Source organism: Hylaeus anthracinus, unplaced genomic scaffold (assembly GCF_026225885.1).
Source record: "Hylaeus anthracinus isolate JK02 unplaced genomic scaffold, UHH_iyHylAnth1.0_haploid 12002, whole genome shotgun sequence".
NCBI classification, from domain to species: Eukaryota; Metazoa; Arthropoda; class Insecta; order Hymenoptera; family Colletidae; genus Hylaeus; species Hylaeus anthracinus.
This window is the reverse complement of record NW_026534349.1, coordinates 3039807-3059561: the sequence shown is the minus strand read 5'-3', so window position 1 is coordinate 3059561 and position 19755 is coordinate 3039807. Positions and strand designations below refer to the sequence as shown.

Genomic DNA, 19755 nt, shown 5'->3' with positions numbered 1-19755 from the left:
TGTATACAATGCTGTTTGTACAAGATTTCTGCGAATATATGACAATATATACGTCGAGGGATCAATTACTCCTTACGTGCACTTTACTGCATATTATTCATACGAGAACAAAAAAATTAGCAGGTCGGATGAAAGCTTCGCGAACTATAAATCGAAAATATCTAGACAGTATTACAATTCCTTTAATTATGAGATCGTACACACCATGACAAATATTTTTAACAAAATTAAGTTTGCAGCTTCATTTTAAAAATAAATTTACATTTCTGTAGAGGTTTCAAAAATTTGTGTACATTATGGGGATTATGGTTATGATTATGGATGAAGCAAGAAGGGAAGTGTCGTTTACCAAATGTATCGCTATATTCTCAATTTAAATGGTTTTTAAGTATAATTTCTTTTAATGTGTATGAATTTGTCTAAAAATTACAATGCAATTAAATTGTTTCTGAAATAGGACATGTTTTTTACATGTTTAGTATCTGTTAGTACCTTTGTATCGGTGTACTAGGGTGTACCAAGCGACGATAGAGAAATTTCTCTTTCGTATGTTGGCGACACTGAGTTTTACGTCGGAAGGGACGCCGCTTTCTACTTCCCGGTCTGTTTCGGTTCGCCATTTTTTACTTCGGGAAGCGTGTGGTATCGTGTCGTGTTTTATCGCGTTCTTTTACGAAAATACTGACTTGGTAAGTGCTTAGATATCCCTTAAGTACTTTCTACTTAATCCATTATCGTTTAATAATAGCATGTGAGCATAAAATTGTATTTACATCTCAGTATTTGCGTGGATATAATAGCGTCGCATGAAGGATGCCGAAGGCACGCCATTTCGCGTCTCTCAAGTTCTTGAAAGCGTAATTTTTTCGATATTTTGTTTTGCTTTTAACAATACACGAAAATTGATCAATGTTTGACAATCGTTCACGCATAATATGTTAAATTATCGATACGTGTCATTGACCAACTAAATAATGTTTCGAGTCGCGTTATATACATCTTTTTTTCGTCGTACGTTGGCGATAGTACAAAGATTCGTTTCTATGCGTTACGATAATTTTCCACGCTAATTTTACTACCAGCAATTTTGGCAAACGGAATGCGAGAAATGCCGCAGTGAATTTATTTCGAAAACGTATACCAACGTATATCTGCAGATCTTTTAGTTATGCCATTTAGGCACTACGTATTCTAACAATATGCAATATTATATGTTAATAATATGCAATTTTGCGATGGTGTTGCATTCTCCCAATTATTTTTAGCTTGCGCGAGTACTTATATGTATAAGTAGAAATATTAATATTTCATAATTAATAGCTTAATTTCTCTACGAATTCCGTACTGTTCGTTTATTTTTTAGCGCATTTATTAATTTACATAGTGTCTCACGATTGCTTTGAACTTTACAAGCGTTAGTAGTTATGCAAGCACGGCAAAAGCCGGTTACCGGTGAGCTACAAGCAGTCAAACAGTTGATATATTCTTAAACTTTCTAACACAATAGTCTTGCATAAATGCTTTGCTCTAAGAATGGAAAGTAAGTCTATCCCGTCTAAAGAGCAATGAATATTTCTCATGTATAATTTCTATGGTATCTTCGCAGTAGTTGCAGAAATTTACGAAGAACATCGGTAAGGTTTGGTAAAACAATTTTCGCGTAAGTGCTACGTATGGAACACACTCTAGAAGTGCGTTAGCGATAGGTTTCTGAACGCTTCGTTTGGTTCGTTGTATCACGGTTTGCTAAATTAAATTTTAACCTCTCGAGTCAATTGTTTGTATATATATATATATATATATAAACAAATATTCAAATGTTTATCGAAATAGAAATGTAAATATTGTTGCATTAAAGTTAACACGTGCTCAAATGTATATACAACAAAAAGTATATCTCTAGAGTATATATGCTTCCTAGATTGGCCATGGATCTTTGAGGTAGTTTTCGTTATCGCCGCTTGGTGGCGGTTGGTGTTCACGCGACTGCAATGTCGCCACCATCTCGAGCAAGCGAATGCGGCAAAGTAAGACGCCATTGCTAGATTGCGTTTTCTTGTGTAAAGTCGTGCGTGTGTTCCCGACATCGGCGTCGGTTAAAAATCGTTGATTGATACACTGTTCCGTATAGTAACCTTTGGTGAGTGCTACAAAGAGCGCAAGGTGTGTGACCGTAAAGAGTGCGGGTATCGATCGAGAGGAAAACTTAATTATACACGCTTCGTAAAATTCGTGCGCCATTTCGACAAGGTCGGTACGCTCTCTGTACTGCGTACTTTCACGGCGTACCAAATATTCACGATTTCGTTAGGTCCTGATCGTCCTGTTCGAGCAAAAATGATAAAATTCGTGTTTCGTAGCTATTTGTAACCACGCGAACAGTTTCTTTCGTTTTCGGTTAAGCATGGGGATTGAATATTCGGGCGAAATCCACGACCTTCGAAATTCGAAAACTTAGATCGTTAGCAAAATGGTGGAAGGAAGCACTAGAGGGGGAATCTAAACAATCGCCGCGTCGCCATCGAACATCTTTTGCGACATTTTCGTAGTTCAGACCCGGTTTAGGTTGCGTTGTTACGTGTAAAGTTAAAAAGATTAGATAATACACGTGGATATTGCGTTTCGATGCGGAAAGGGTGCTTTACGGTGTAGCGGTCTAACTTTTAACGCGGATTACTTTTGGACTCTTCGGAGTGGCGTAGTAATATGTGCACAGTATAGCTACGAGACACGTATTTTGTCCTTTATTAAACGTATTATAATCGATTTAATAAATGTATTATAGGGAGATTTAATAGAAAATAACAGAAACTTGTAGAGAAATCATAAACGTTGCGAAGCGTCGCTGCGTATGTTTTCTACCATGACCCGTAACTCTGTCGAAGACGTTGCATTAATGAATAAGAAATAATATTCGAACTATTTTCTTTTTTCGGAACTAGGTTCTAGAACGAGCCGAAAATGCCGGGTTTTAGTAGTGTTGGCACATTTAAAATCTTCATCGGTAATTTAGCCGACAAGACATCAAACGCTGACATTAAACCGTTATTTGAGAAATACGGAAAGGTCGTAGAGTGCGACGTGGTGAAAAATTATGGATTTGTGGTAAGTCTTTTTTATTTCTTCGATGTTTACGGGCCAGTACTTTTGTTTTAAATGTATCGTTGGGATGGCGGGGAGGGGGGGGGGGGGTGTTGCATATTTTTATTTGGAATCTTTGTAACGTTTGCTCGTTCTAATACAACAATTGTATCGTTTCAAACAGCATATGGAGAACGAGGAGGCAGGGAGAAATGCGATACAGAATTTGAATGGACATATAGTTCATAGTCAGCCGATCAAGTGCGAGGCTGCAAAGAGTCGCAAGGGTCCCAACACTCCTACGACCAAAATATTTGTCGGCAACCTTACAGACAACACCAAAGCGCCACAAGTGCGCGAACTTTTCGCCAAATACGGCACAGTTGTAGAGTGCGATATCGTAAGAAATTATGGATTCGTCCATCTAGAAGCAACAGGTGACGTCAACGACGCCATCAAGGAGCTGAACGGACAGATGGTCGATGGACAGCCGATGAAGGTTCAAATCTCCACGAGCAGAGTACGACAGAGGCCAGGAATGGGTGATCCCGAGCAATGCTATCGATGCGGTCGCGGCGGCCATTGGTCCAAGGAATGCCCGAAAGGAGGAATGGGAGGAGGACCGGATAGGAACGGATACAGAGACCGAATGTTTGGACGCGACCCGTACCCTCCACCGCCGCCACCACCGTTCCTTCGGGACCGGTTGATGGGTGGTGGCCGCTTTGGAGTAAGTAGCATTCCTTTCATTAATAGTTTGAAATATCGTTCGATACGAGAACATTAGCGAACGTTGGTTGAAACAGATTATTCATACCATCGCGTTGGTTTGTTTGTTAACAGGATTACGAAAGCTACTACGACAGGAGGGGCTTCGAGGACACCAGGGACCTCTACGAGAGGCGGTTTACGGGTATGACAGGGCCCTGTGACATGGGAAGTTCCATGTGCGGGCTTGACTTTCCACCAATGACAATGCCACCTCTACCCCCAAGACGAGACCCAATGCCTCCTATGCCTCCTCTAGGTATGGGATCCATGCGCGACACTGGCTTCTCCCGTGGTAACGAGTACGGAATGTTCAGCCGCCGATCACCCCCTCCGAGTGGCAACAACGGCCGGTTCAGGTGAGTAGAACCATCGTACCGACTGCCCATTCGTCCGACTTAACATTGTGAACGTTCCAGGCTGGATTAACAGCTCATGCGAATTGGGGTTCGGTGATTCGTCGACATACTTACTATTCTATATCGTATATTCTTCGTTTTTCTTACAAATTATCGATCTTCTTTTTCCATGTCTTGCTCTTGCTCTCAAAATTTGTATCGTTCTTATCGGCAACAGGGCGCGATGATCATTTTGTTTTTTTTTTTTAACGTAGAGACATCATCACCCTTTTATTGCATTTGGTTCTTTGGTCTAAAAGTTGATCCGTTATTACATCTCCGTTATATTTCCCTACCTATTTGATAACATTGCGCGCGTATCGTTTTTTTATTTTCTTTGTTCCGTTGCTTTACTTTGGATCACGGTAAATCAATTCTAAAAGCATTAAGTACGAGTGTCGACCCGATGCCCACATGAGTGCAGAGTCTGCATAGTACAAATGTTATTATATGACGCTTGGACGTTTCTGTACATTCTAAATTTCAGTGCACCTCAGGCTGCGTACCATCTTTGTCCATGAATGCGGGCAACCCTAGAGAGACAGTCCCGGGCCAACGTACAAGTCGTGCAAGAGTAAGTCTTTGACCACTTTTGTTAGCGAGTAGTCATGCCTCGTTCTTGTCGCTGGCGCGTTTGTACATCGGGCCGCTTCCAATTTCACCGCGGTTGTCAACCGAAAAGAATGACGGATAAAAAAAAAAGAGAGAGAGAGAGAGAGGGAGAGAGAGAGAAACGAAAAAAGATATCCGGGTCTCGACTGATCGTACCTTGAACATGTCGACTGCTCTTCTAGGGATGTCCCTGTTCATAGACTCTCTTGATCCATGGCGTTAACTGCGAGATTGGCCTGTATGTCTCTTATGAATCCTTTGTGTTTCAAGCGCTCCCTATTACGTACATCACTCAACCGGGAGTGGCGCGGAGGCCTGGGATGAAGAAACGTTCCTAAGGAATGCGAACTAGATTTCTTGATCGCACTACCGCGAGCCAGGATGCGATCTACAATTTTAACGAACTCTCGTACCGCTGTAGATAGAAAAAAAAAAAAAAAAAAAAGGGCTGGCGCGATTTTCAGGAACGGCGCCTATCGATTGTCTTTGAAACGTCTCGTAAGTAGAAACCAGCTCTCCAGACGAATTGGACAGTAAGTTAGTTTTTGTATATCGGCGTTTCTAATAGTTCTTAAGGCCAGTTTCATAGACACGCTTTGTTATATAAAATTTGCAAGAACAAAAAACGGCCCGTTTTTTTCGTGTATTAGTTTTCGGTGTACTTGACTCGGGACAAATATCGTAGATCACGATTACATATATATTTTTTTCTTTTTTGTCTACAAGTAAACACGTAAATATATATAATTTAGTATATAAAGAACATCTCGGGAGTTCCATCGCGCATAGCGGTTCAGAAGAGATACTTTCCAAAGTTGTACACGCGAACAAAATAAACGGATGGTACGACGCTCACGTGTGTTTAAGTATCGCTCTAAATCGTCGATTAAAGATCTCATTTGGTTCGTTGGTAATTTGTTTCGATGCTGTTACTGACAAAGAATTTTTATCATTCTTTTACGTTATTGGCTGTAAGATACGATCGTTGCTTTTCTTTTTCTCCATTTAATTGTGTGTGATTGTATCGAACCACTGTTTATGCAATCAGAAATTTCAATGTCGTTTGGTAAATCGAGCGCGATTCCGTTGATTTGGTTTAAAGTGCGCTTCAAGTTCTAAGATGTTTATTTTGTCTCGGAAGTTTCATGAAACCGGCCCCATGTAGACAAAAACTAAAAAAAAAAAAAAAAAAAAGAAGAAGAAGAAAAAAGAAAAAAAGAAAAAAATCCTAACGCAAAGATAAAGGATGCGAGGCGATTTCGCACAAAACTTAGTACGAACACGCGATTGCTATACATGCACCGAAATTACGATCCATAGTTCTTGAAGCTGACTTCTACTCGCGAGGTTCAAAGCTTTTCATGTATGTAAATCCACTCGCAAAAAACTTTCAAATAGAGAAACAGTTGATTGAACTTCTCAATCGTTCTGAATACTTTGAGTTTGTTGTTGCACGTTACCTTATTTATCCTACATGTTCCCAGCCTGGGCTGCAAACGGCTCGTTCACGAATTTGTAACTTTTTGAAAGTCGCATGGGTTAAAAATCCAGTCTAAACGCTGCCTGCCTCATATGACTGGGCTAAAAACAAAAAAAAAAAAAACAAAAAAAAAAGAAAGAAACGAAAAGAAAAAGAAATCTCATATTCGACCAAACGCCTACGTATCTCGTATATTACACGCGTGTATTTATTAATTCAACCACACATTTCTAACGATTGTACCTCGTATCAAATAAAGTGGATGGGGGAATACTCGTCGCTGCTTTGCATTCAAATTCTCTAGGTGTTATTTAACCATAGGCAACTATGCAGGATAATGGTAGTTTGATTTAAATATCGATAGAAGGAGTCCAACGGACGATTCTCGATTCATACGTTCAGAATGTTTCGTTTCGGTTTCCTATGAATTGGCCACCGCATACGCCTGTTTCGTTGACATTAGAACATTCGAGGTTCGTACAGGTACTTCGTGTTACAGCGGTATTGTTCTTCGCTGGCACACACTCTCCCGTTTCGGTAGCGTGTATCGATGGTTTGGTAGCGTCTTCTAGCGTTATAGATTTGCCACGCATACTGTTTGCGACGATGTTTCTCTAGGTATACGGCGCCGTGAAACGGCTGCTGAATCGTAAGGGACACTGGGAAACGTAGCGCGTCGTTGTATGGATGTTTGGAAGTATGATGGATCGTCTGAAAGGGAAAGTAATCGTTGTACAAAATCTATTCGAAGGAATTGTTGACTCGTATCTCTCGCCAAATCGGCAAACTGTTTCGTGCACCGTTTACGTAGGTATATACACCGTATCGCAGCAGCTTGTTTCTCAATTCCCGACCATTCTTAACAGTCATATTAGGCAGCACGCGGTATCATGTGTATCTTGCACGTTGAAAATACAGGGACTAATTCACAAAGTTAAGCCTTGGACAAGGGAGCAAGTATGGTATATGTTGATCTGACCATTCGTAGACTCGATTATTTATTATACCGCTGTTTATAGTAGAGGCATGTACGAGGACTTCAGCCGAGATTCATTTGAAGAGCGTAGGTAAGTAGACGTGCCGATGGGTCACACACCAGCCCAAATCGTTGAAACGTTTACTCCGGTGTACGACTGTCAATTGTTCGGTTATTAACCATCTTTGGCCCTCTTCTTTGCGTTACGTCGCGCTGCCTGAATCGTCTCTGTTATTCCCTTCGAGAGAGTCACTCGACCAGGTTTCGACGTATAATCGGTAATTGAATCGTAAAAAGTATAATTATTTACGGGATTCGCTGTCCAACGATTGCATTCGCGTAGAGCGCGGGGACTCTGTCTCGATCGGAACATTGGCGATACAGCGACTCGTTTCGCAAGGAAGGGAGCGACCGCGATTTTGTGATGTACTCGCGAAAAAAAAAAATTGTCCTTATCGTTGTCGGCGAGAAAATAGTAACGTTAGCGAGAAAAACGAGGAAGAACGTACTCTCCGTGGTTAAGAAAGCAAGTTTTACCACCCAGCCTTTGTTGCTTATCTCCTATTAACAATTTTCCTCCCGAACCATCTCCCTCCTCCAATTTCTCAAACCGACCCTCGTACCTTGGTACACGACTCACACCACATACAATTCTCTCCGTTTGTCGATACAGTATAATTTTATTTCTTTTTCACAGTGCCACCCTTGTCTACTTACCTATCCGCCCTCTTTGTGTCTCACAAGTTGCTCCTCTCTCTTAGTCCGTGTATCAAAATCGTTCTGTCTCGACCTCGTGTAACTGACGTGGCTGCTTCATTTTGGTTACCAGACCGGGATTACGAGGGCCATCGCCGTCGCGCCGGTTCGCACCATACTAAATCGTCGCGTCGGGCTCGCTCGGATCGGTCTGTCGGTCTGTCTGTCGTCTGTCGGGTCTGTCTGTCGCTAGCAGGAAGCCTCGGGACCGAGATACTCTTGGCCGTCTGTCGATCTGCACGCGCGAAGATCTACTATAATCGGCTGACTCTAACAGAAAAAAAAAAATAAAAAAAAAAACACATGTACCAATCCCTCGCCGTCAGTGCGCATATTTTGACGAGAAAAAAAAAAGAAAGAAAAGAAAACAAAAAAAAAACAAATACAAAAAAAAATACATGAAAAGAAACAAACAAACAAAAAAAATCCGAAAAAGCCAGACGAGAAAATTAAGCAGCAAACAGAAAACACGAGCCGGATTTTCGTCGAATCTTGCAGACCTTGTCTCACACACGTTTCCCCTTCTTCACTCCGGTCCGGTTCTCCCTTGTTCCACGAAGATATATGCACGTCGCTTATTATATTCGTTCCCCGTCGTGTTAGACAGACTTTCCGTAATTTAACCTCGTAATCGACGAGACACCGCCGTTTAATCGTATGTAGGCGTTTTCTTCGATGTAAGAAGATGATGACGATATAGCATCCTCCTACCGAGTGAATCTTTCGAACCCTGTACTCGTCAAAAATATATATATGTATATATATGTAATCGCGTGTCGATTCACGGCGGTCAGTTTTCCACCGCGAAACGATAACCGTCGTTTCTCTCGTTTAGAAGGTAATCGAGGAATGTAAAGAGCTCGACGAACGTTTCGGTAGGACGATGCTTGGCGACGCTAAACAACACAACACCGCGTCGACGATTTCTTGAGATGACCGTTTCTGTGACGATGACGCGCGCGCGCGTGCCTGCTTTGCCTTCCATCCGTGGACACAATTCACGTGCTTTCTTTTCTCCCCTTGCGAAAACACAGTCGATCGGGTCGTGTACCTGGAGGAAACGCTCTACTTTCGATGACCAACGTGATAGCCGGTATTGTGTGAATTTTGTTCATGTTACGTATCTGAACGTATGAGAATCGTTGTTAGTTACGTTTTTTTTTATGGATATAGATGGAAAAGAAAGACACCGACCCCTTTTGTGCGATCGGCTGCGCTTCGTAACGCGTCGCTATCACAAAATCGGAGCATCGTGTGAGAACGATACCTTTGTTTCACTTCTTATAAAGCGGAACGTCGCGACGATGATTTTCGAGTAGCTATTCCGTACGGCACGTTTTGCTCAACCAAACGGACTTCCGTGATGCGTGTGAAAGTATAATTGTAAAAAAAAAAAAAAAACCAAAAAGAAAGGAACGTTATTATCTTATGCGAGACACGAAACGTTTGCTGCTCAGCGTGTTTGTCGAGGATCATGCAATATATGGCGTCGGCTTAGGACAAGAACGATACGATTGTGCGTGTGATCGGTCGATCGCAAATTTTTTTCTCCCCGTAATTTCGGTTCTCCATCCGACCACCACGGAAACCGTGCACTGTGAACTCTCGAACGCATTTTTGTTTCTCCTCTATATCTCGTTGTTAATAGCGTCGTCTCAATTAACAAACAATTTATATACACGTAATACAAACTACGTACACGTACACACACACACACACACACACACACACACACACACACACACACATAGAGTATAAACAGAAGATCGTGCACACCTTCGCAGTCTTTCTTTCGAGGAACAAGACGAAATATAGATTATGAAAATCGATGAGAGAGAGAGAGAGAGCGAGAGAGAGAGAGAGAGAGAGAAAGAGAAATACACAAAAAGTTACAAATTGGAGATACCACACACCGTAGATTATTCGTAGAATGATGATGCGTCGATTCTGTATGGGAACCTAAGCGGGTCGTGCGAACATTATATCGTTAGCGTGTAGTAACGTAATAATACCGTTTTATTAACATACTAGGATTAATTGACGTAAAGAATTACCGAAGAATTAATTGCGGTTACCGCAAGTGCGCTCCGTTTAAGCTTATACGTATAATAATAACGATGATGATCACCGTTTCTCGTTTCTTCTTCTTTTTTCTTTTTTTTCGAGCAAGCGTATACACACGTCGATGGCGTGATACTTCTCTCCTCTCGAGGATTTTTTTTTTTTTATTATTATTATTCATTTTCTTTTATCTCCACTCCCCCCCCCACAGACCAATATTATTTTCCTCTTTTTTTTTTTTCTCGTTGGTAAGACCCGTGTTTTCAATGATAATTATAATTAATAATGATAATCGTAATGATAATGGATTAAAGAAAAACGAATGTAATAACAATGTACTTGTGGAATTCACAAAACAAAAAGGAAAACGGCGTTGACGTGTTCTTTAATTATCTCTCACCGTTTTTTCGCCGCTTCTCAAAGTCCACCCCTTCTTCTTCGATCAGCCAGAAAACCAGCCCTCGTCCTATCCGCGCGAGACTCGCGTAGAAAAAAAAAAAAAGAAAGAAGAACAGCAAAAGTGAGGCGTTGTTTCGTAGTCGGTTCGCGTGATCGAACGCGCGCGCTTCGCTGGCTTCCTGCGCGTCGCGCGTTATGGCCTCGCGCGATCGGCCACGATCATCCCCGATCTATGAACGCGTTTCGATATCTCGCTCTCGCCCTTACGTCCTCGTCCACGAGTTTGCTCGATCATCCCTTTGTACCGTCGGCTTCGACGTCCCCAAGTCCTTCCCTTCTCTCTATCTGAATTAGAACATCGTTCAGGATCCAAATATCTATTTCTTTATTATTCTCTCGTTTCTGGTACTCACGTTGCATTGTAACACTCTGTAAATCGTTGTAGATGTTTAGCCGAGTACATTTAGTACCGGGACACTTAGCGATTTGTAGTTTGTAATACAAAGTTAAATTGCCAAGTGTCTGAATATTATTAGACGTATAGAAATTAATTCTGTGTCTTTATATCCGATCCTTTGTAACTCTTGTTTAAACAGATGTATTTACTCGTCGTTTTGGTACGTTAAAGTCTCAACCTGACGGTCGTTGCAGTGTATCTGTACGAACTTTAATAGCCACTCAATTTTGCTTACTGTTATTATCAATACAGTTATTGTAATTATCAAGCACACACGTAATCCATTGAAACGTTAGTGTGAAACAAAGATCTATAGCTAGTAATTCTCCTATGTACATACATATACATCGTAATGATCATGAGGTCGAGTACCAATGAGGTTGGTAATGGCGATTACATATTTCTACTTGAACCAAAGTTACAAAGGCACAGAATTCATTTCTACAGAATCGTCAGCGACTCGAAATTCGTACCCTTGTTCGCTTGTAAATTGGACCTGTTTTCGAAAACTAAGAACAAGAGTATATCTCTACGCTCTGCAGGTCTCTCCAGAAGTCGCTCGTTTGAATCTCGATAATCCATTCATTCTTTTGCCTCTACGTTCTGTGACAAATATTCAAGCGTCGTTGCGCGTCGAATTGAACGCGGTACCTTGAATATATCCTCGTTCCCTTTATTTTCAATAAATCACAAAGGTTTACTTACACGTCAATTCAATTGTAAATGAACCGACTTCACCGATTCTTTCGTATCCTAGCGATGCGTCTACATTCTCTTAGCGAGACTCGTTGAAAACTCTGGAAAGGAAATGGAAAAGCCAGTAGTAGCCGTTTCATCGGTCGCGTAAGCGTTAGAAACACAGAGACTCCCGTATAACGCGCATGATACTTTACGTTAAGTGTTATTCGGAAGTTTACTGTACTGTTACGTCGTGAAGATGAATCTATTGTAAAGTTGAGACAGAAACCAAGTAACTATTCCCTTCACAGAAATCGTCTGTAGATCGAACTTTGCGAGTTCCGTAATTCAACCCCCTCTGTGGTAGGTTCGGTGTTGAAACGCAATCTTGACTCCTGCCAAAATATGTCGAATTCCACTATGGTTGCGACGCGCAAAGTTCGGATCGACTCGCTAGTGTTAGCCGCAAAATACTCTGGAATTTCACTCGCAGGACACGCGTCTAGACACGAGAGAAATTTAGGAACGGAGCTCGTCGCCGAAATTCGTCCCCGAGGAGAGTTCTTTCCCCGACAATCTTTCGTTTCTCTGTTCCGCCGACAGACAAACGTGTATCTTTGCTCGCATAAACGTAGATGGGTGTGCGTCTATATACGTCCGAGCGTTACGTAATTAGGAACACGTGAACACGAAGGTGAATATTCGTCCGGGCTGCGCGTGTAACCGACGGACTGAAAACTGATTAAAAAATAACAAAAAAAATAAATAAATAAATTTAAAAAAAAAAGACGGAACTTGCCCGATCGGTACGCATAGATCCTATACACACGTGCGTCGTGCGAAACTTGAACATAAGGAGACCACAGCTTCGTCGCACGGGTCGACGACGAGAGATCCGCTAATACAAGTCGTCTCGAAGATTACGGTTGTACCGGACGTGTGTAACGTCGGATAGGAAAAAAAAAAAAAAAAAAAAACTGCGGTGATCCAAAATGCACATACACAACCTCCTTCGTGACCTTACGGACGTAACGATTAATGGCAGTTGGTAGTCTCGATAATATTCTCGAAAAACACGTTGCAACCGGTCAGTCCAAATGCGTCGTCGGTTGGCGTCGGGAATATATGCATATACCGAGAAAAGGTCGACGAAAAAAAAAAATAAAAAAACGAGAACTATCGGGACGCACGCCTCCTCCGGACCCTCGCAAGCACGTATACGAACGAGTCCCTCGACAGAGTCGTCACGAATAAATAAATAAAAAAAAAAAAAAAAAATATATATATATATATAAAAATACACGTGAAGCTTATCAGTCGCTGGGTGATAGACAACGGAGATACGCGACTTTTGAGAAACGAACGGGCCATAGAAACCGGAAGATATCGGCGGAAAAAAAAAGTAAAAAAACGGAAAAACGGAAGCGCAGAAAGAGATCGACCGGTAGAAATCGGGACGACGATATATATATATATATATATCTATAATATTATGCGTGTGTGACCACCGAAGTATAATAGTCGCACTGCAGAACCGGGACGTGTAAATCCTCTTCACACGCGCGACGGAAAAAAAAAAAAAACGTGTCTCGTGTCGCCGGGTCGTCGGTTGCCAATTACCAAAGAGTGATAGAGAGACGCGCCACAGGGAAATGTTAAAAGACACTATGCGTATTGTAATGTGATGTATGATATAGGACACGATAACCCCCTACCCCAAGCGCTTCTGGACAATACTTGGAAGGAGCTGTGTGGGCTTTGACGATGTTCGAGTACGGAGTGCGAGGGTGAGAGAGGTGGTCCCGTCAACGTGTCCCATGTGGCGAGAGGTAATTGTCGACCAGGACTCTGTGCTCCATTGAGAAGGCACACCGCAGCCGACAGAGGTGTTCCCCAATTGGGCAGAAATATGGGGTGCGAAACCACGTCGTAATCAAGGCAAGTTCCAACAGCCTTTCAGTATCTCATCATTATGATCTCTGCGTAAGAAAGCAAAGTAACACGAGAGCAAAAAAAAAAAAAAATAATAATAATAATAATAAAATAAAATGAAAAAAACCGGTGTTCTCTCTTCTGTCTGACAGCATTAAATTTCATTCAGTTTTTTCTCTGCCTTGGCGAACACTTTGAGAGCCATGTTTTCTTTCTCAGGAGATGCGGTAGAGCGCACACGCATGCACATTGTGAATCCTGCGATACGAAGAACTTCGTATGTGCGAATATAGGTCCAGACTAAACTCTAACATTGGCTGTGGCGAGACGCTGCGATTTCACACTTCCAACACTTCTTCTCTATCTTGCTAACGATTGGATTTTGTGTAAATGTCTTTCTCTGCTGTGCGTGGGGGAACGCAAAGGTATCGTAAATGAAAACGAGTACTTCTTCTCCATGCGGAACTTCTACCAATTTCTACCTTCGTTGTCTGTTCTGTTTTTTTTTTTTCTCTCTGTCACGTGATATTCGAACGCGCGACGATAGATGCGCGCAATTGATTTTTCGCGCGGTTGATTCGTGCGCTTGCGCCGTCGATCTCTGTTGCGATGTTCGCGATACGTATTATACGCAGTTTTATTCATTTTTTTTTTTTTTTTTTTGTACCGTAAACCGATTCAAATTATATATATCAGCAATGTATCGCAACTGTATACGGAGTTATTAGCAGAATAACTGATTTCAAAACTGTGTAATGCATTATACTTTTTGCATTATTATATTTTCTTTTTTTAAGTATCGCGCATTTAATCGTTCAGATGTACATATAGTGGTAAGTAATGCGTGAAAGATTCAGGTAAGATGCTGATAGTATGCGTCATCATCTTGGGAGATTCAGACAGATGACTTCGCAAAAATGATCGGAATGATTTTCCCTGTATGGTTCGCTGTAAAGTCTTCATTTCCGATGAACAAAATATTAGAGAATATATATTATATAACAAGGAAGCATTTCGATGCATGTAATTTGTAAAACATTGTAGCAACCGAATAGAAGTCGTACTGTATTTTTCTTAAAAAATATATATGTAACGCTAAATTTATAAAGGCCTCCAATATTCTTGCTTCATATCAACAGCATCGATAAAACATACCGAGTGTGTATACTTTGTAAAATGAAAAGAACGAGTAAGTAGTAAATATATGTGTGCTTTTTCAAGGATCTGACACACATCGACATGAATACATTATTCTGGTTTGAGTTATTCCCCACTAGTAGTCTAATTGCGTAAGATGGATAACGTAGTGCATTGCATGTATAGACAAGAAATTGAAAAATAGTCCGACTTACGTTATAAGTGTCGTGAATTACGTGTAGATTTCAAAGAATTTAATTTACGCATCAGTTCCAAGATTTACGCGATATATTAAAAATAAGTCCAACGTATGTTTGTACACGAAAAATATCTATGATCAGTCATTCATAAAATATTCGTGTGATATATATTTTTGCATTTCCGTTTAAATAAAGTAGGTCTAAAGATGAAGTGATTTTCCGGAGCGAGTGACGAAATCCATTCATAAGTAAACGTTGCTCTTATCGTGAGTAACACGTATTAATCTACTTTAGAATGACATTCATTTTTCACGTAGAGATTGATAATATTCTTGTGTAAATTCTGTTAAAAATCCACGTGATGTCATTTGACCCTGCGTCGTGAAGCACGGAATTGTTCTGCAGAATTCAGTGGCGCACCGTCGCCATACGTGTACGGAACCTTTGGAACTATCTACAAACAAACGAAAGTCGTGTTCAAATGGCGCGAGACTTACGGTAATCCACCTCACGATTTTTGTCCATGGCTTTGTCGAAGATGTTATCGATCATGTCATTGAAATTGATAGGTTATGTCTAAGTATTCGGAGAGGTTATGTTTTGCACGCGTGCTTTGATCATGTGCTCGCTAAATTGCATCAAACATTCGATAATGTCATCCGTTTTATGTGTTATGAATGTTTGGTTCATGAATCCGCGACAGTGTAATTCGTGTAGTTTCTCTTAATTCTTGTTACGTGCAATAATTATTGTAGTTTATATTCTCTAAATTCATAAGCACGTGATGGAAGAAAAGATTCAGGTTATGCAATATTCAGGATCGGGACACGAGGGTAGGGAACCCTAAAATAAAATTTTGTTAAACATCAATTCGTATTTTTCATGAGTATCGACTTATTTTGTTATTTAAATTCGGATGATAATCTTCATTTTTTAGATTATAGATCTAATTCTGATTACTATAACAATTGTGGTATATTTCAGGGAGGGTCTCCTACTGGGCATGGGTAATCCCCTTCTTGATATTTCAGCAACTGTAGGTAGCGACTTTTTAAAAAAATATGGTTTGAATTCAAACGATGCTATTCTTGCTGAAGAAAAACACAAGCCCATGTATGATGAATTAATAGAACTTTATCAGGCAGATTTTATTGCTGGTGGTTCTGTGCAAAATACTATGAGAGTAGCACAAGTAAATTGATTAAAAACTAATATTAGATTAACCTGTATATTGAATTACAAATAATGGATCTAATTTCCTGTAGTGGTTCTTGGAAAAACCAAAAGTTGCAACTTACATGGGTTGCGTTGGAACAGACAAGTATTCAAAAATTTTAGAAGATAGAGCACGGGCAGCTGGTTTGAATGTTCGCTATCAGTATACGAATAAAGAACCTACTGGTACTTGTGCAGTTGTTATTACTGGAAATCACAGATCGCTGTGTGCAAATTTGGCTGCTGCTAATTGCTTTTCATCTTCTCACATAGAAGAAACTGAAAATAAAAAGCTTCTAGAAATGGCTGAATATATTTATGTCTCTGTATGTGTTAAGCAAAATATATATATGTATATCCCTTATTTATTATTAAAATTATGTCCGATATTGAATCTTATGCTTCAATTTATAGGGATTTTTTTTAACTGTGAGTCCAGAAACGATTCAAACGGTAGCTCGTCATGCTTTTGAAAACAATAAAATGTTTATGATGAACCTTAGTGCACCATTTTTATGCGAATTTTATAAAGCTCCCATGTTAGCTGCTCTTCCATATGTTGATATACTATTTGGTAACGAAACTGAAGCAGATACCTTTGCAAAAGTTAACGGTTTCCAAACTACAGATAGAAAAGAAATAGCCTTAAAACTGTCACAGATGGAGAAAGTAAATAAAAAAAGGCAAAGAATTGTTGTGATAACACAGGGTGCAGAACAAATCCTTGTAGCAAAAGATAATACAGTAACAGAAGTTCCTGCTATTAAACTCCCACAAGAAAAAGTTGTTGATACCAATGGAGCAGGAGATGCATTTGTAGGAGGTAAGTTTTTGGCACGCATTGGACATTGATTAGAAAGATATTAATATATTATTATTATTTCAGGTTTCTTGGCTCAACTTATACAAGGTAAAAGCATAGAAGTCTGTACCAAATGTGGTATTTGGGCTGCAACTCAAATCGTACAAAGATCTGGATGTACTTACGAAGGGAAACCTAACTTTACACCTTGATAATTCTTAATCAGTTAGTAATTGTAAATTCTGTACTTAATAAATGCCTTAACAATTTTTACCCTAATTTCCTTAAATGTGGAATATTTATTTCAGCGACATATTAGGTACCGTTTGATTACGTATCGATAATTGGGTCAAATAATAATTTAATCGATAAAATAAATTTTATTTAACTAGGTATACACAAGAAAGAACAGATTGATACATTAACAATTCCTTACAATAATTTCTTATTTAGTAATAGATTATTAATCGGTATCTTAAATTATGCAATTACGTCATCTAAAGGAGACATTCTTGTAATCGTTTAATTTATGCAGGACTTAAAAAATCAATACAATCAGTTGCAGCGTGGCCATTGCATCGAATACATACTTACAAGTATTGTAAAAGGTAAGAGCACTGGTTGAAATAATGTTAGTCGAAAAACAGTTATCGCGATCGTGTGGCACGCCTGCGTCATTCGCTACGTAAATGCAGAATATACATAGAGTAGGATAGAGATGTAGCGATAAAGACATACGTGGACGAGACACGTCGGGGTAAGGGCGGCCCTTAAAAAAATCAATAATCTCATTACGAAATTGCACACAGCATGGTGTGCGTGTATTTCGCCTGTACCGTGGTAGAAGTGACGGCGTGCCCCTCGCGATCAGGATCGTAGACAAACACCGCTGATCCTTTCAAAGTTATTTTTAAATATATTTTATTAGGAACAATAAAAATACTTAATAAATAATTAGGTACGAAATATAATGTATACGTATACACACGATCGACAGTTTTGAGATATTTATTTTCAAAAAATCTCCTTTATCATATATTTAATAAAAATGCGAATCTTTTATAAATAAATGAATGTTCTTATTCAGGTGACGTTAGGTGTGCTGTTTTAAATGGTGATATGTTTTAATCTCGTACTGTTTTGTATCAGACTCTTGTAAATTTCAATGCTTTACGTTTAAGAAAACAATGTAATAACTACGAGTAACTTTTTTAGGGTCAGCCTTACGCGTTTAACTAGCAAATGTTATGAAAAAACAATTAGTACGGGGAGAAACGCAGTTAAATCCGCAACATCTGGCAATTGTATCGAGAGAGTGGGTGGTTCGAAGCGACGAAGGAGTGACAAGAGGTACAACAGTAAATCGACGATTATTTTCTTTTATTATTATTTATGGTCGTGTGGCCCGAGAAGGGGCAGGTACAGCCCTGGAGGCTCGTTGACAATGCTCCCGGCATCGTTCACGTAGCAGTCGCGCGCGCTGTCGCGTCGAGAAGCCGATTGGGAATGGTTAAAGCGAGCGTGAAGTGGGCGGCCATAGTGGTGGTAGAAGCATAGTAGCACAGGGGCAGTAACACGGCAACAAGCCGCGTATAAGTCGACAGTCTTCGGCACGATATCGGGCTGGTTCAGTATTCGCTTTCGTTGCGGCTTCTGCTTACCCGCGCTCCGTAGCTCCTTACTCCCTGAATCTCCCACGGGGTATCGTGTATACATACAGAACCACGTCATGATTGCTGGTCCGTGTACATATGGAATTGTGTGTGCGCGCGAGAGAAGCAACGAAACACGACGCACGCACGTGTGACCGGTAACAAGAGTGTGTGAGACAAAGTGGACGGTTTGATTGGTCGACGGGAACGCGTGCCGCTACGACCGTGTTTCTTCGTGATTCCGCCGTGGCCGAGAGCGCGGTGTGCGCAGTGCGCTCCCCACCGCGTGCGCGCAGTGTGTAACCCCCGCGACCGCCATCTTTGTCAAGTGGGTAACCTTTGTTGATTTGTGTGAAATGTGACGCCGTTGTCGCGAGATAATTGGTGATCGTGATTACACGCGAGGCTTGTGTGTCGGTACCTGAGTGACTCGTGCTCTCGCGTGTCTCACCGTGGATCTATGCGTGGAACTACCGCGATCAGGTAACGACAATTCGCCTCACATTAAATTCTGGCCAACAGAGAGCCACGCGAATCGTCGCCCGACGCATACGGGCCAGCGGTTCTGGCCGCCTGCTCGAGAAAGAGAGAGATAGAGTGCGAGAGTGAGACAACGATAATCTTCTCCGTACGCAGTGTTATTCCGTTTTATTTTTCACGTAATTATTTTCGATTATGCACGAACGAAGGGACACCCGAACGTCATGGTACGACAGCAGGTTTTTCCCTGAATCGACCCATCACCGCGTTTCCACCGATTCATCGTTCCAGCGCGCGAAAAATCGTGCGAAACGGCCGAGTGTTGGCCGTGCCTACCCAAGATGGCTGCCCGTCGGGCTTCGAGAAACTTGTGTCCTCGTCGTCTCTGCTTCGACGACGTAATTGCATCGTTTCGTGTTTTTTGCTCACGCGACGCGTACCGTATCCTCGAGTCAACGGGAGAAACGTTTGTGCTGTCGATATTGTTACGTTCGGGTGGCCGACGGATCGAAAATAAACGTAGCGACGGCCGTCGCCCACGGTTCCGTCCGTCGCGATCGTAACATTTGCCGTGCGTACAGTGTCCCGTATGAGTTAAGGTGTGAATCGCGACAGCCATTCCGGCTACGGGATCATCGTGTGCGAGTTCGCCGGCTTAAAAAGTACGTGTT

At 41.0% G+C, this 19755-nt stretch overlaps 3 protein-coding genes and 1 long non-coding RNA gene across 19 annotated transcripts in view; 3 read left to right on the top strand and 1 right to left on the bottom strand.

Moving 5' to 3' along the window:
- Nucleotides 1-539: 539 nt before the first annotated feature.
- LOC128891920 (RNA-binding protein lark) lies at nucleotides 540-13702 on the top strand. Of its 12 annotated transcripts, none has more exons than XM_054151891.1 (7): nucleotides 2026-2250; nucleotides 2943-3105; nucleotides 3266-3811; nucleotides 3925-3994; nucleotides 4109-4208; nucleotides 7359-7406; nucleotides 8013-9479. In XM_054151891.1, exons 2-7 carry the CDS (start codon nucleotides 2962-2964, stop codon nucleotides 8074-8076), a joined length of 972 nt encoding a protein of 323 aa, XP_054007866.1. In that variant the 5' UTR covers nucleotides 2026-2250; nucleotides 2943-2961; the 3' UTR covers nucleotides 8077-9479. The 12 variants fall into 12 exon arrangements, 8 of the variants coding, with proteins under 8 accessions (XP_054007864.1, XP_054007865.1, XP_054007863.1 ...); XM_054151894.1 differs by lacking the exon at nucleotides 8013-9479 and adding an exon at nucleotides 13364-13702 and having other exon boundaries at nucleotides 2027-2250; XM_054151892.1 differs by having other exon boundaries at nucleotides 2027-2250; nucleotides 8145-9479.
- LOC128891925 (uncharacterized) lies at nucleotides 8221-13370 on the bottom strand. Its single transcript, XR_008460957.1, has 2 exons — nucleotides 9793-13370; nucleotides 8221-9762 (listed from the first exon to the last, which is right to left on the bottom strand). It is a non-coding gene; the product is annotated as an uncharacterized LOC128891925 (long non-coding RNA).
- Nucleotides 13703-13817: 115 nt separating the features above from the next.
- LOC128891919 (uncharacterized) lies at nucleotides 13818-17231 on the top strand. Of its 2 annotated transcripts, none has more exons than XM_054151885.1 (5): nucleotides 13818-15433; nucleotides 15920-16127; nucleotides 16201-16476; nucleotides 16565-16973; nucleotides 17037-17231. In XM_054151885.1, the coding sequence occupies exons 1-5, from the start codon at nucleotides 15417-15419 to the stop codon at nucleotides 17162-17164; spliced, it is 1038 nt and encodes a 345-aa protein (XP_054007860.1). In that variant the 5' UTR covers nucleotides 13818-15416; the 3' UTR covers nucleotides 17165-17231. The 2 variants fall into 2 exon arrangements, with proteins under 2 accessions (XP_054007860.1, XP_054007862.1); XM_054151887.1 differs by lacking the exon at nucleotides 13818-15433 and adding an exon at nucleotides 15462-15768.
- A 105-nt stretch (nucleotides 17232-17336) lies between these two features.
- The window catches only part of LOC128891915 (histone acetyltransferase KAT6B), a 29177-nt gene continuing 26758 nt past the window's right edge, over nucleotides 17337-19755 (top strand). For 2 of the 4 annotated variants that reach the window (XM_054151879.1, XM_054151875.1), the window contains exon 1: nucleotides 18309-19087. The gene's annotated coding sequence lies outside the window, so the exon portion shown is untranslated. The other 2 variants (XM_054151877.1, XM_054151876.1) reach the window with 2 other exon arrangements.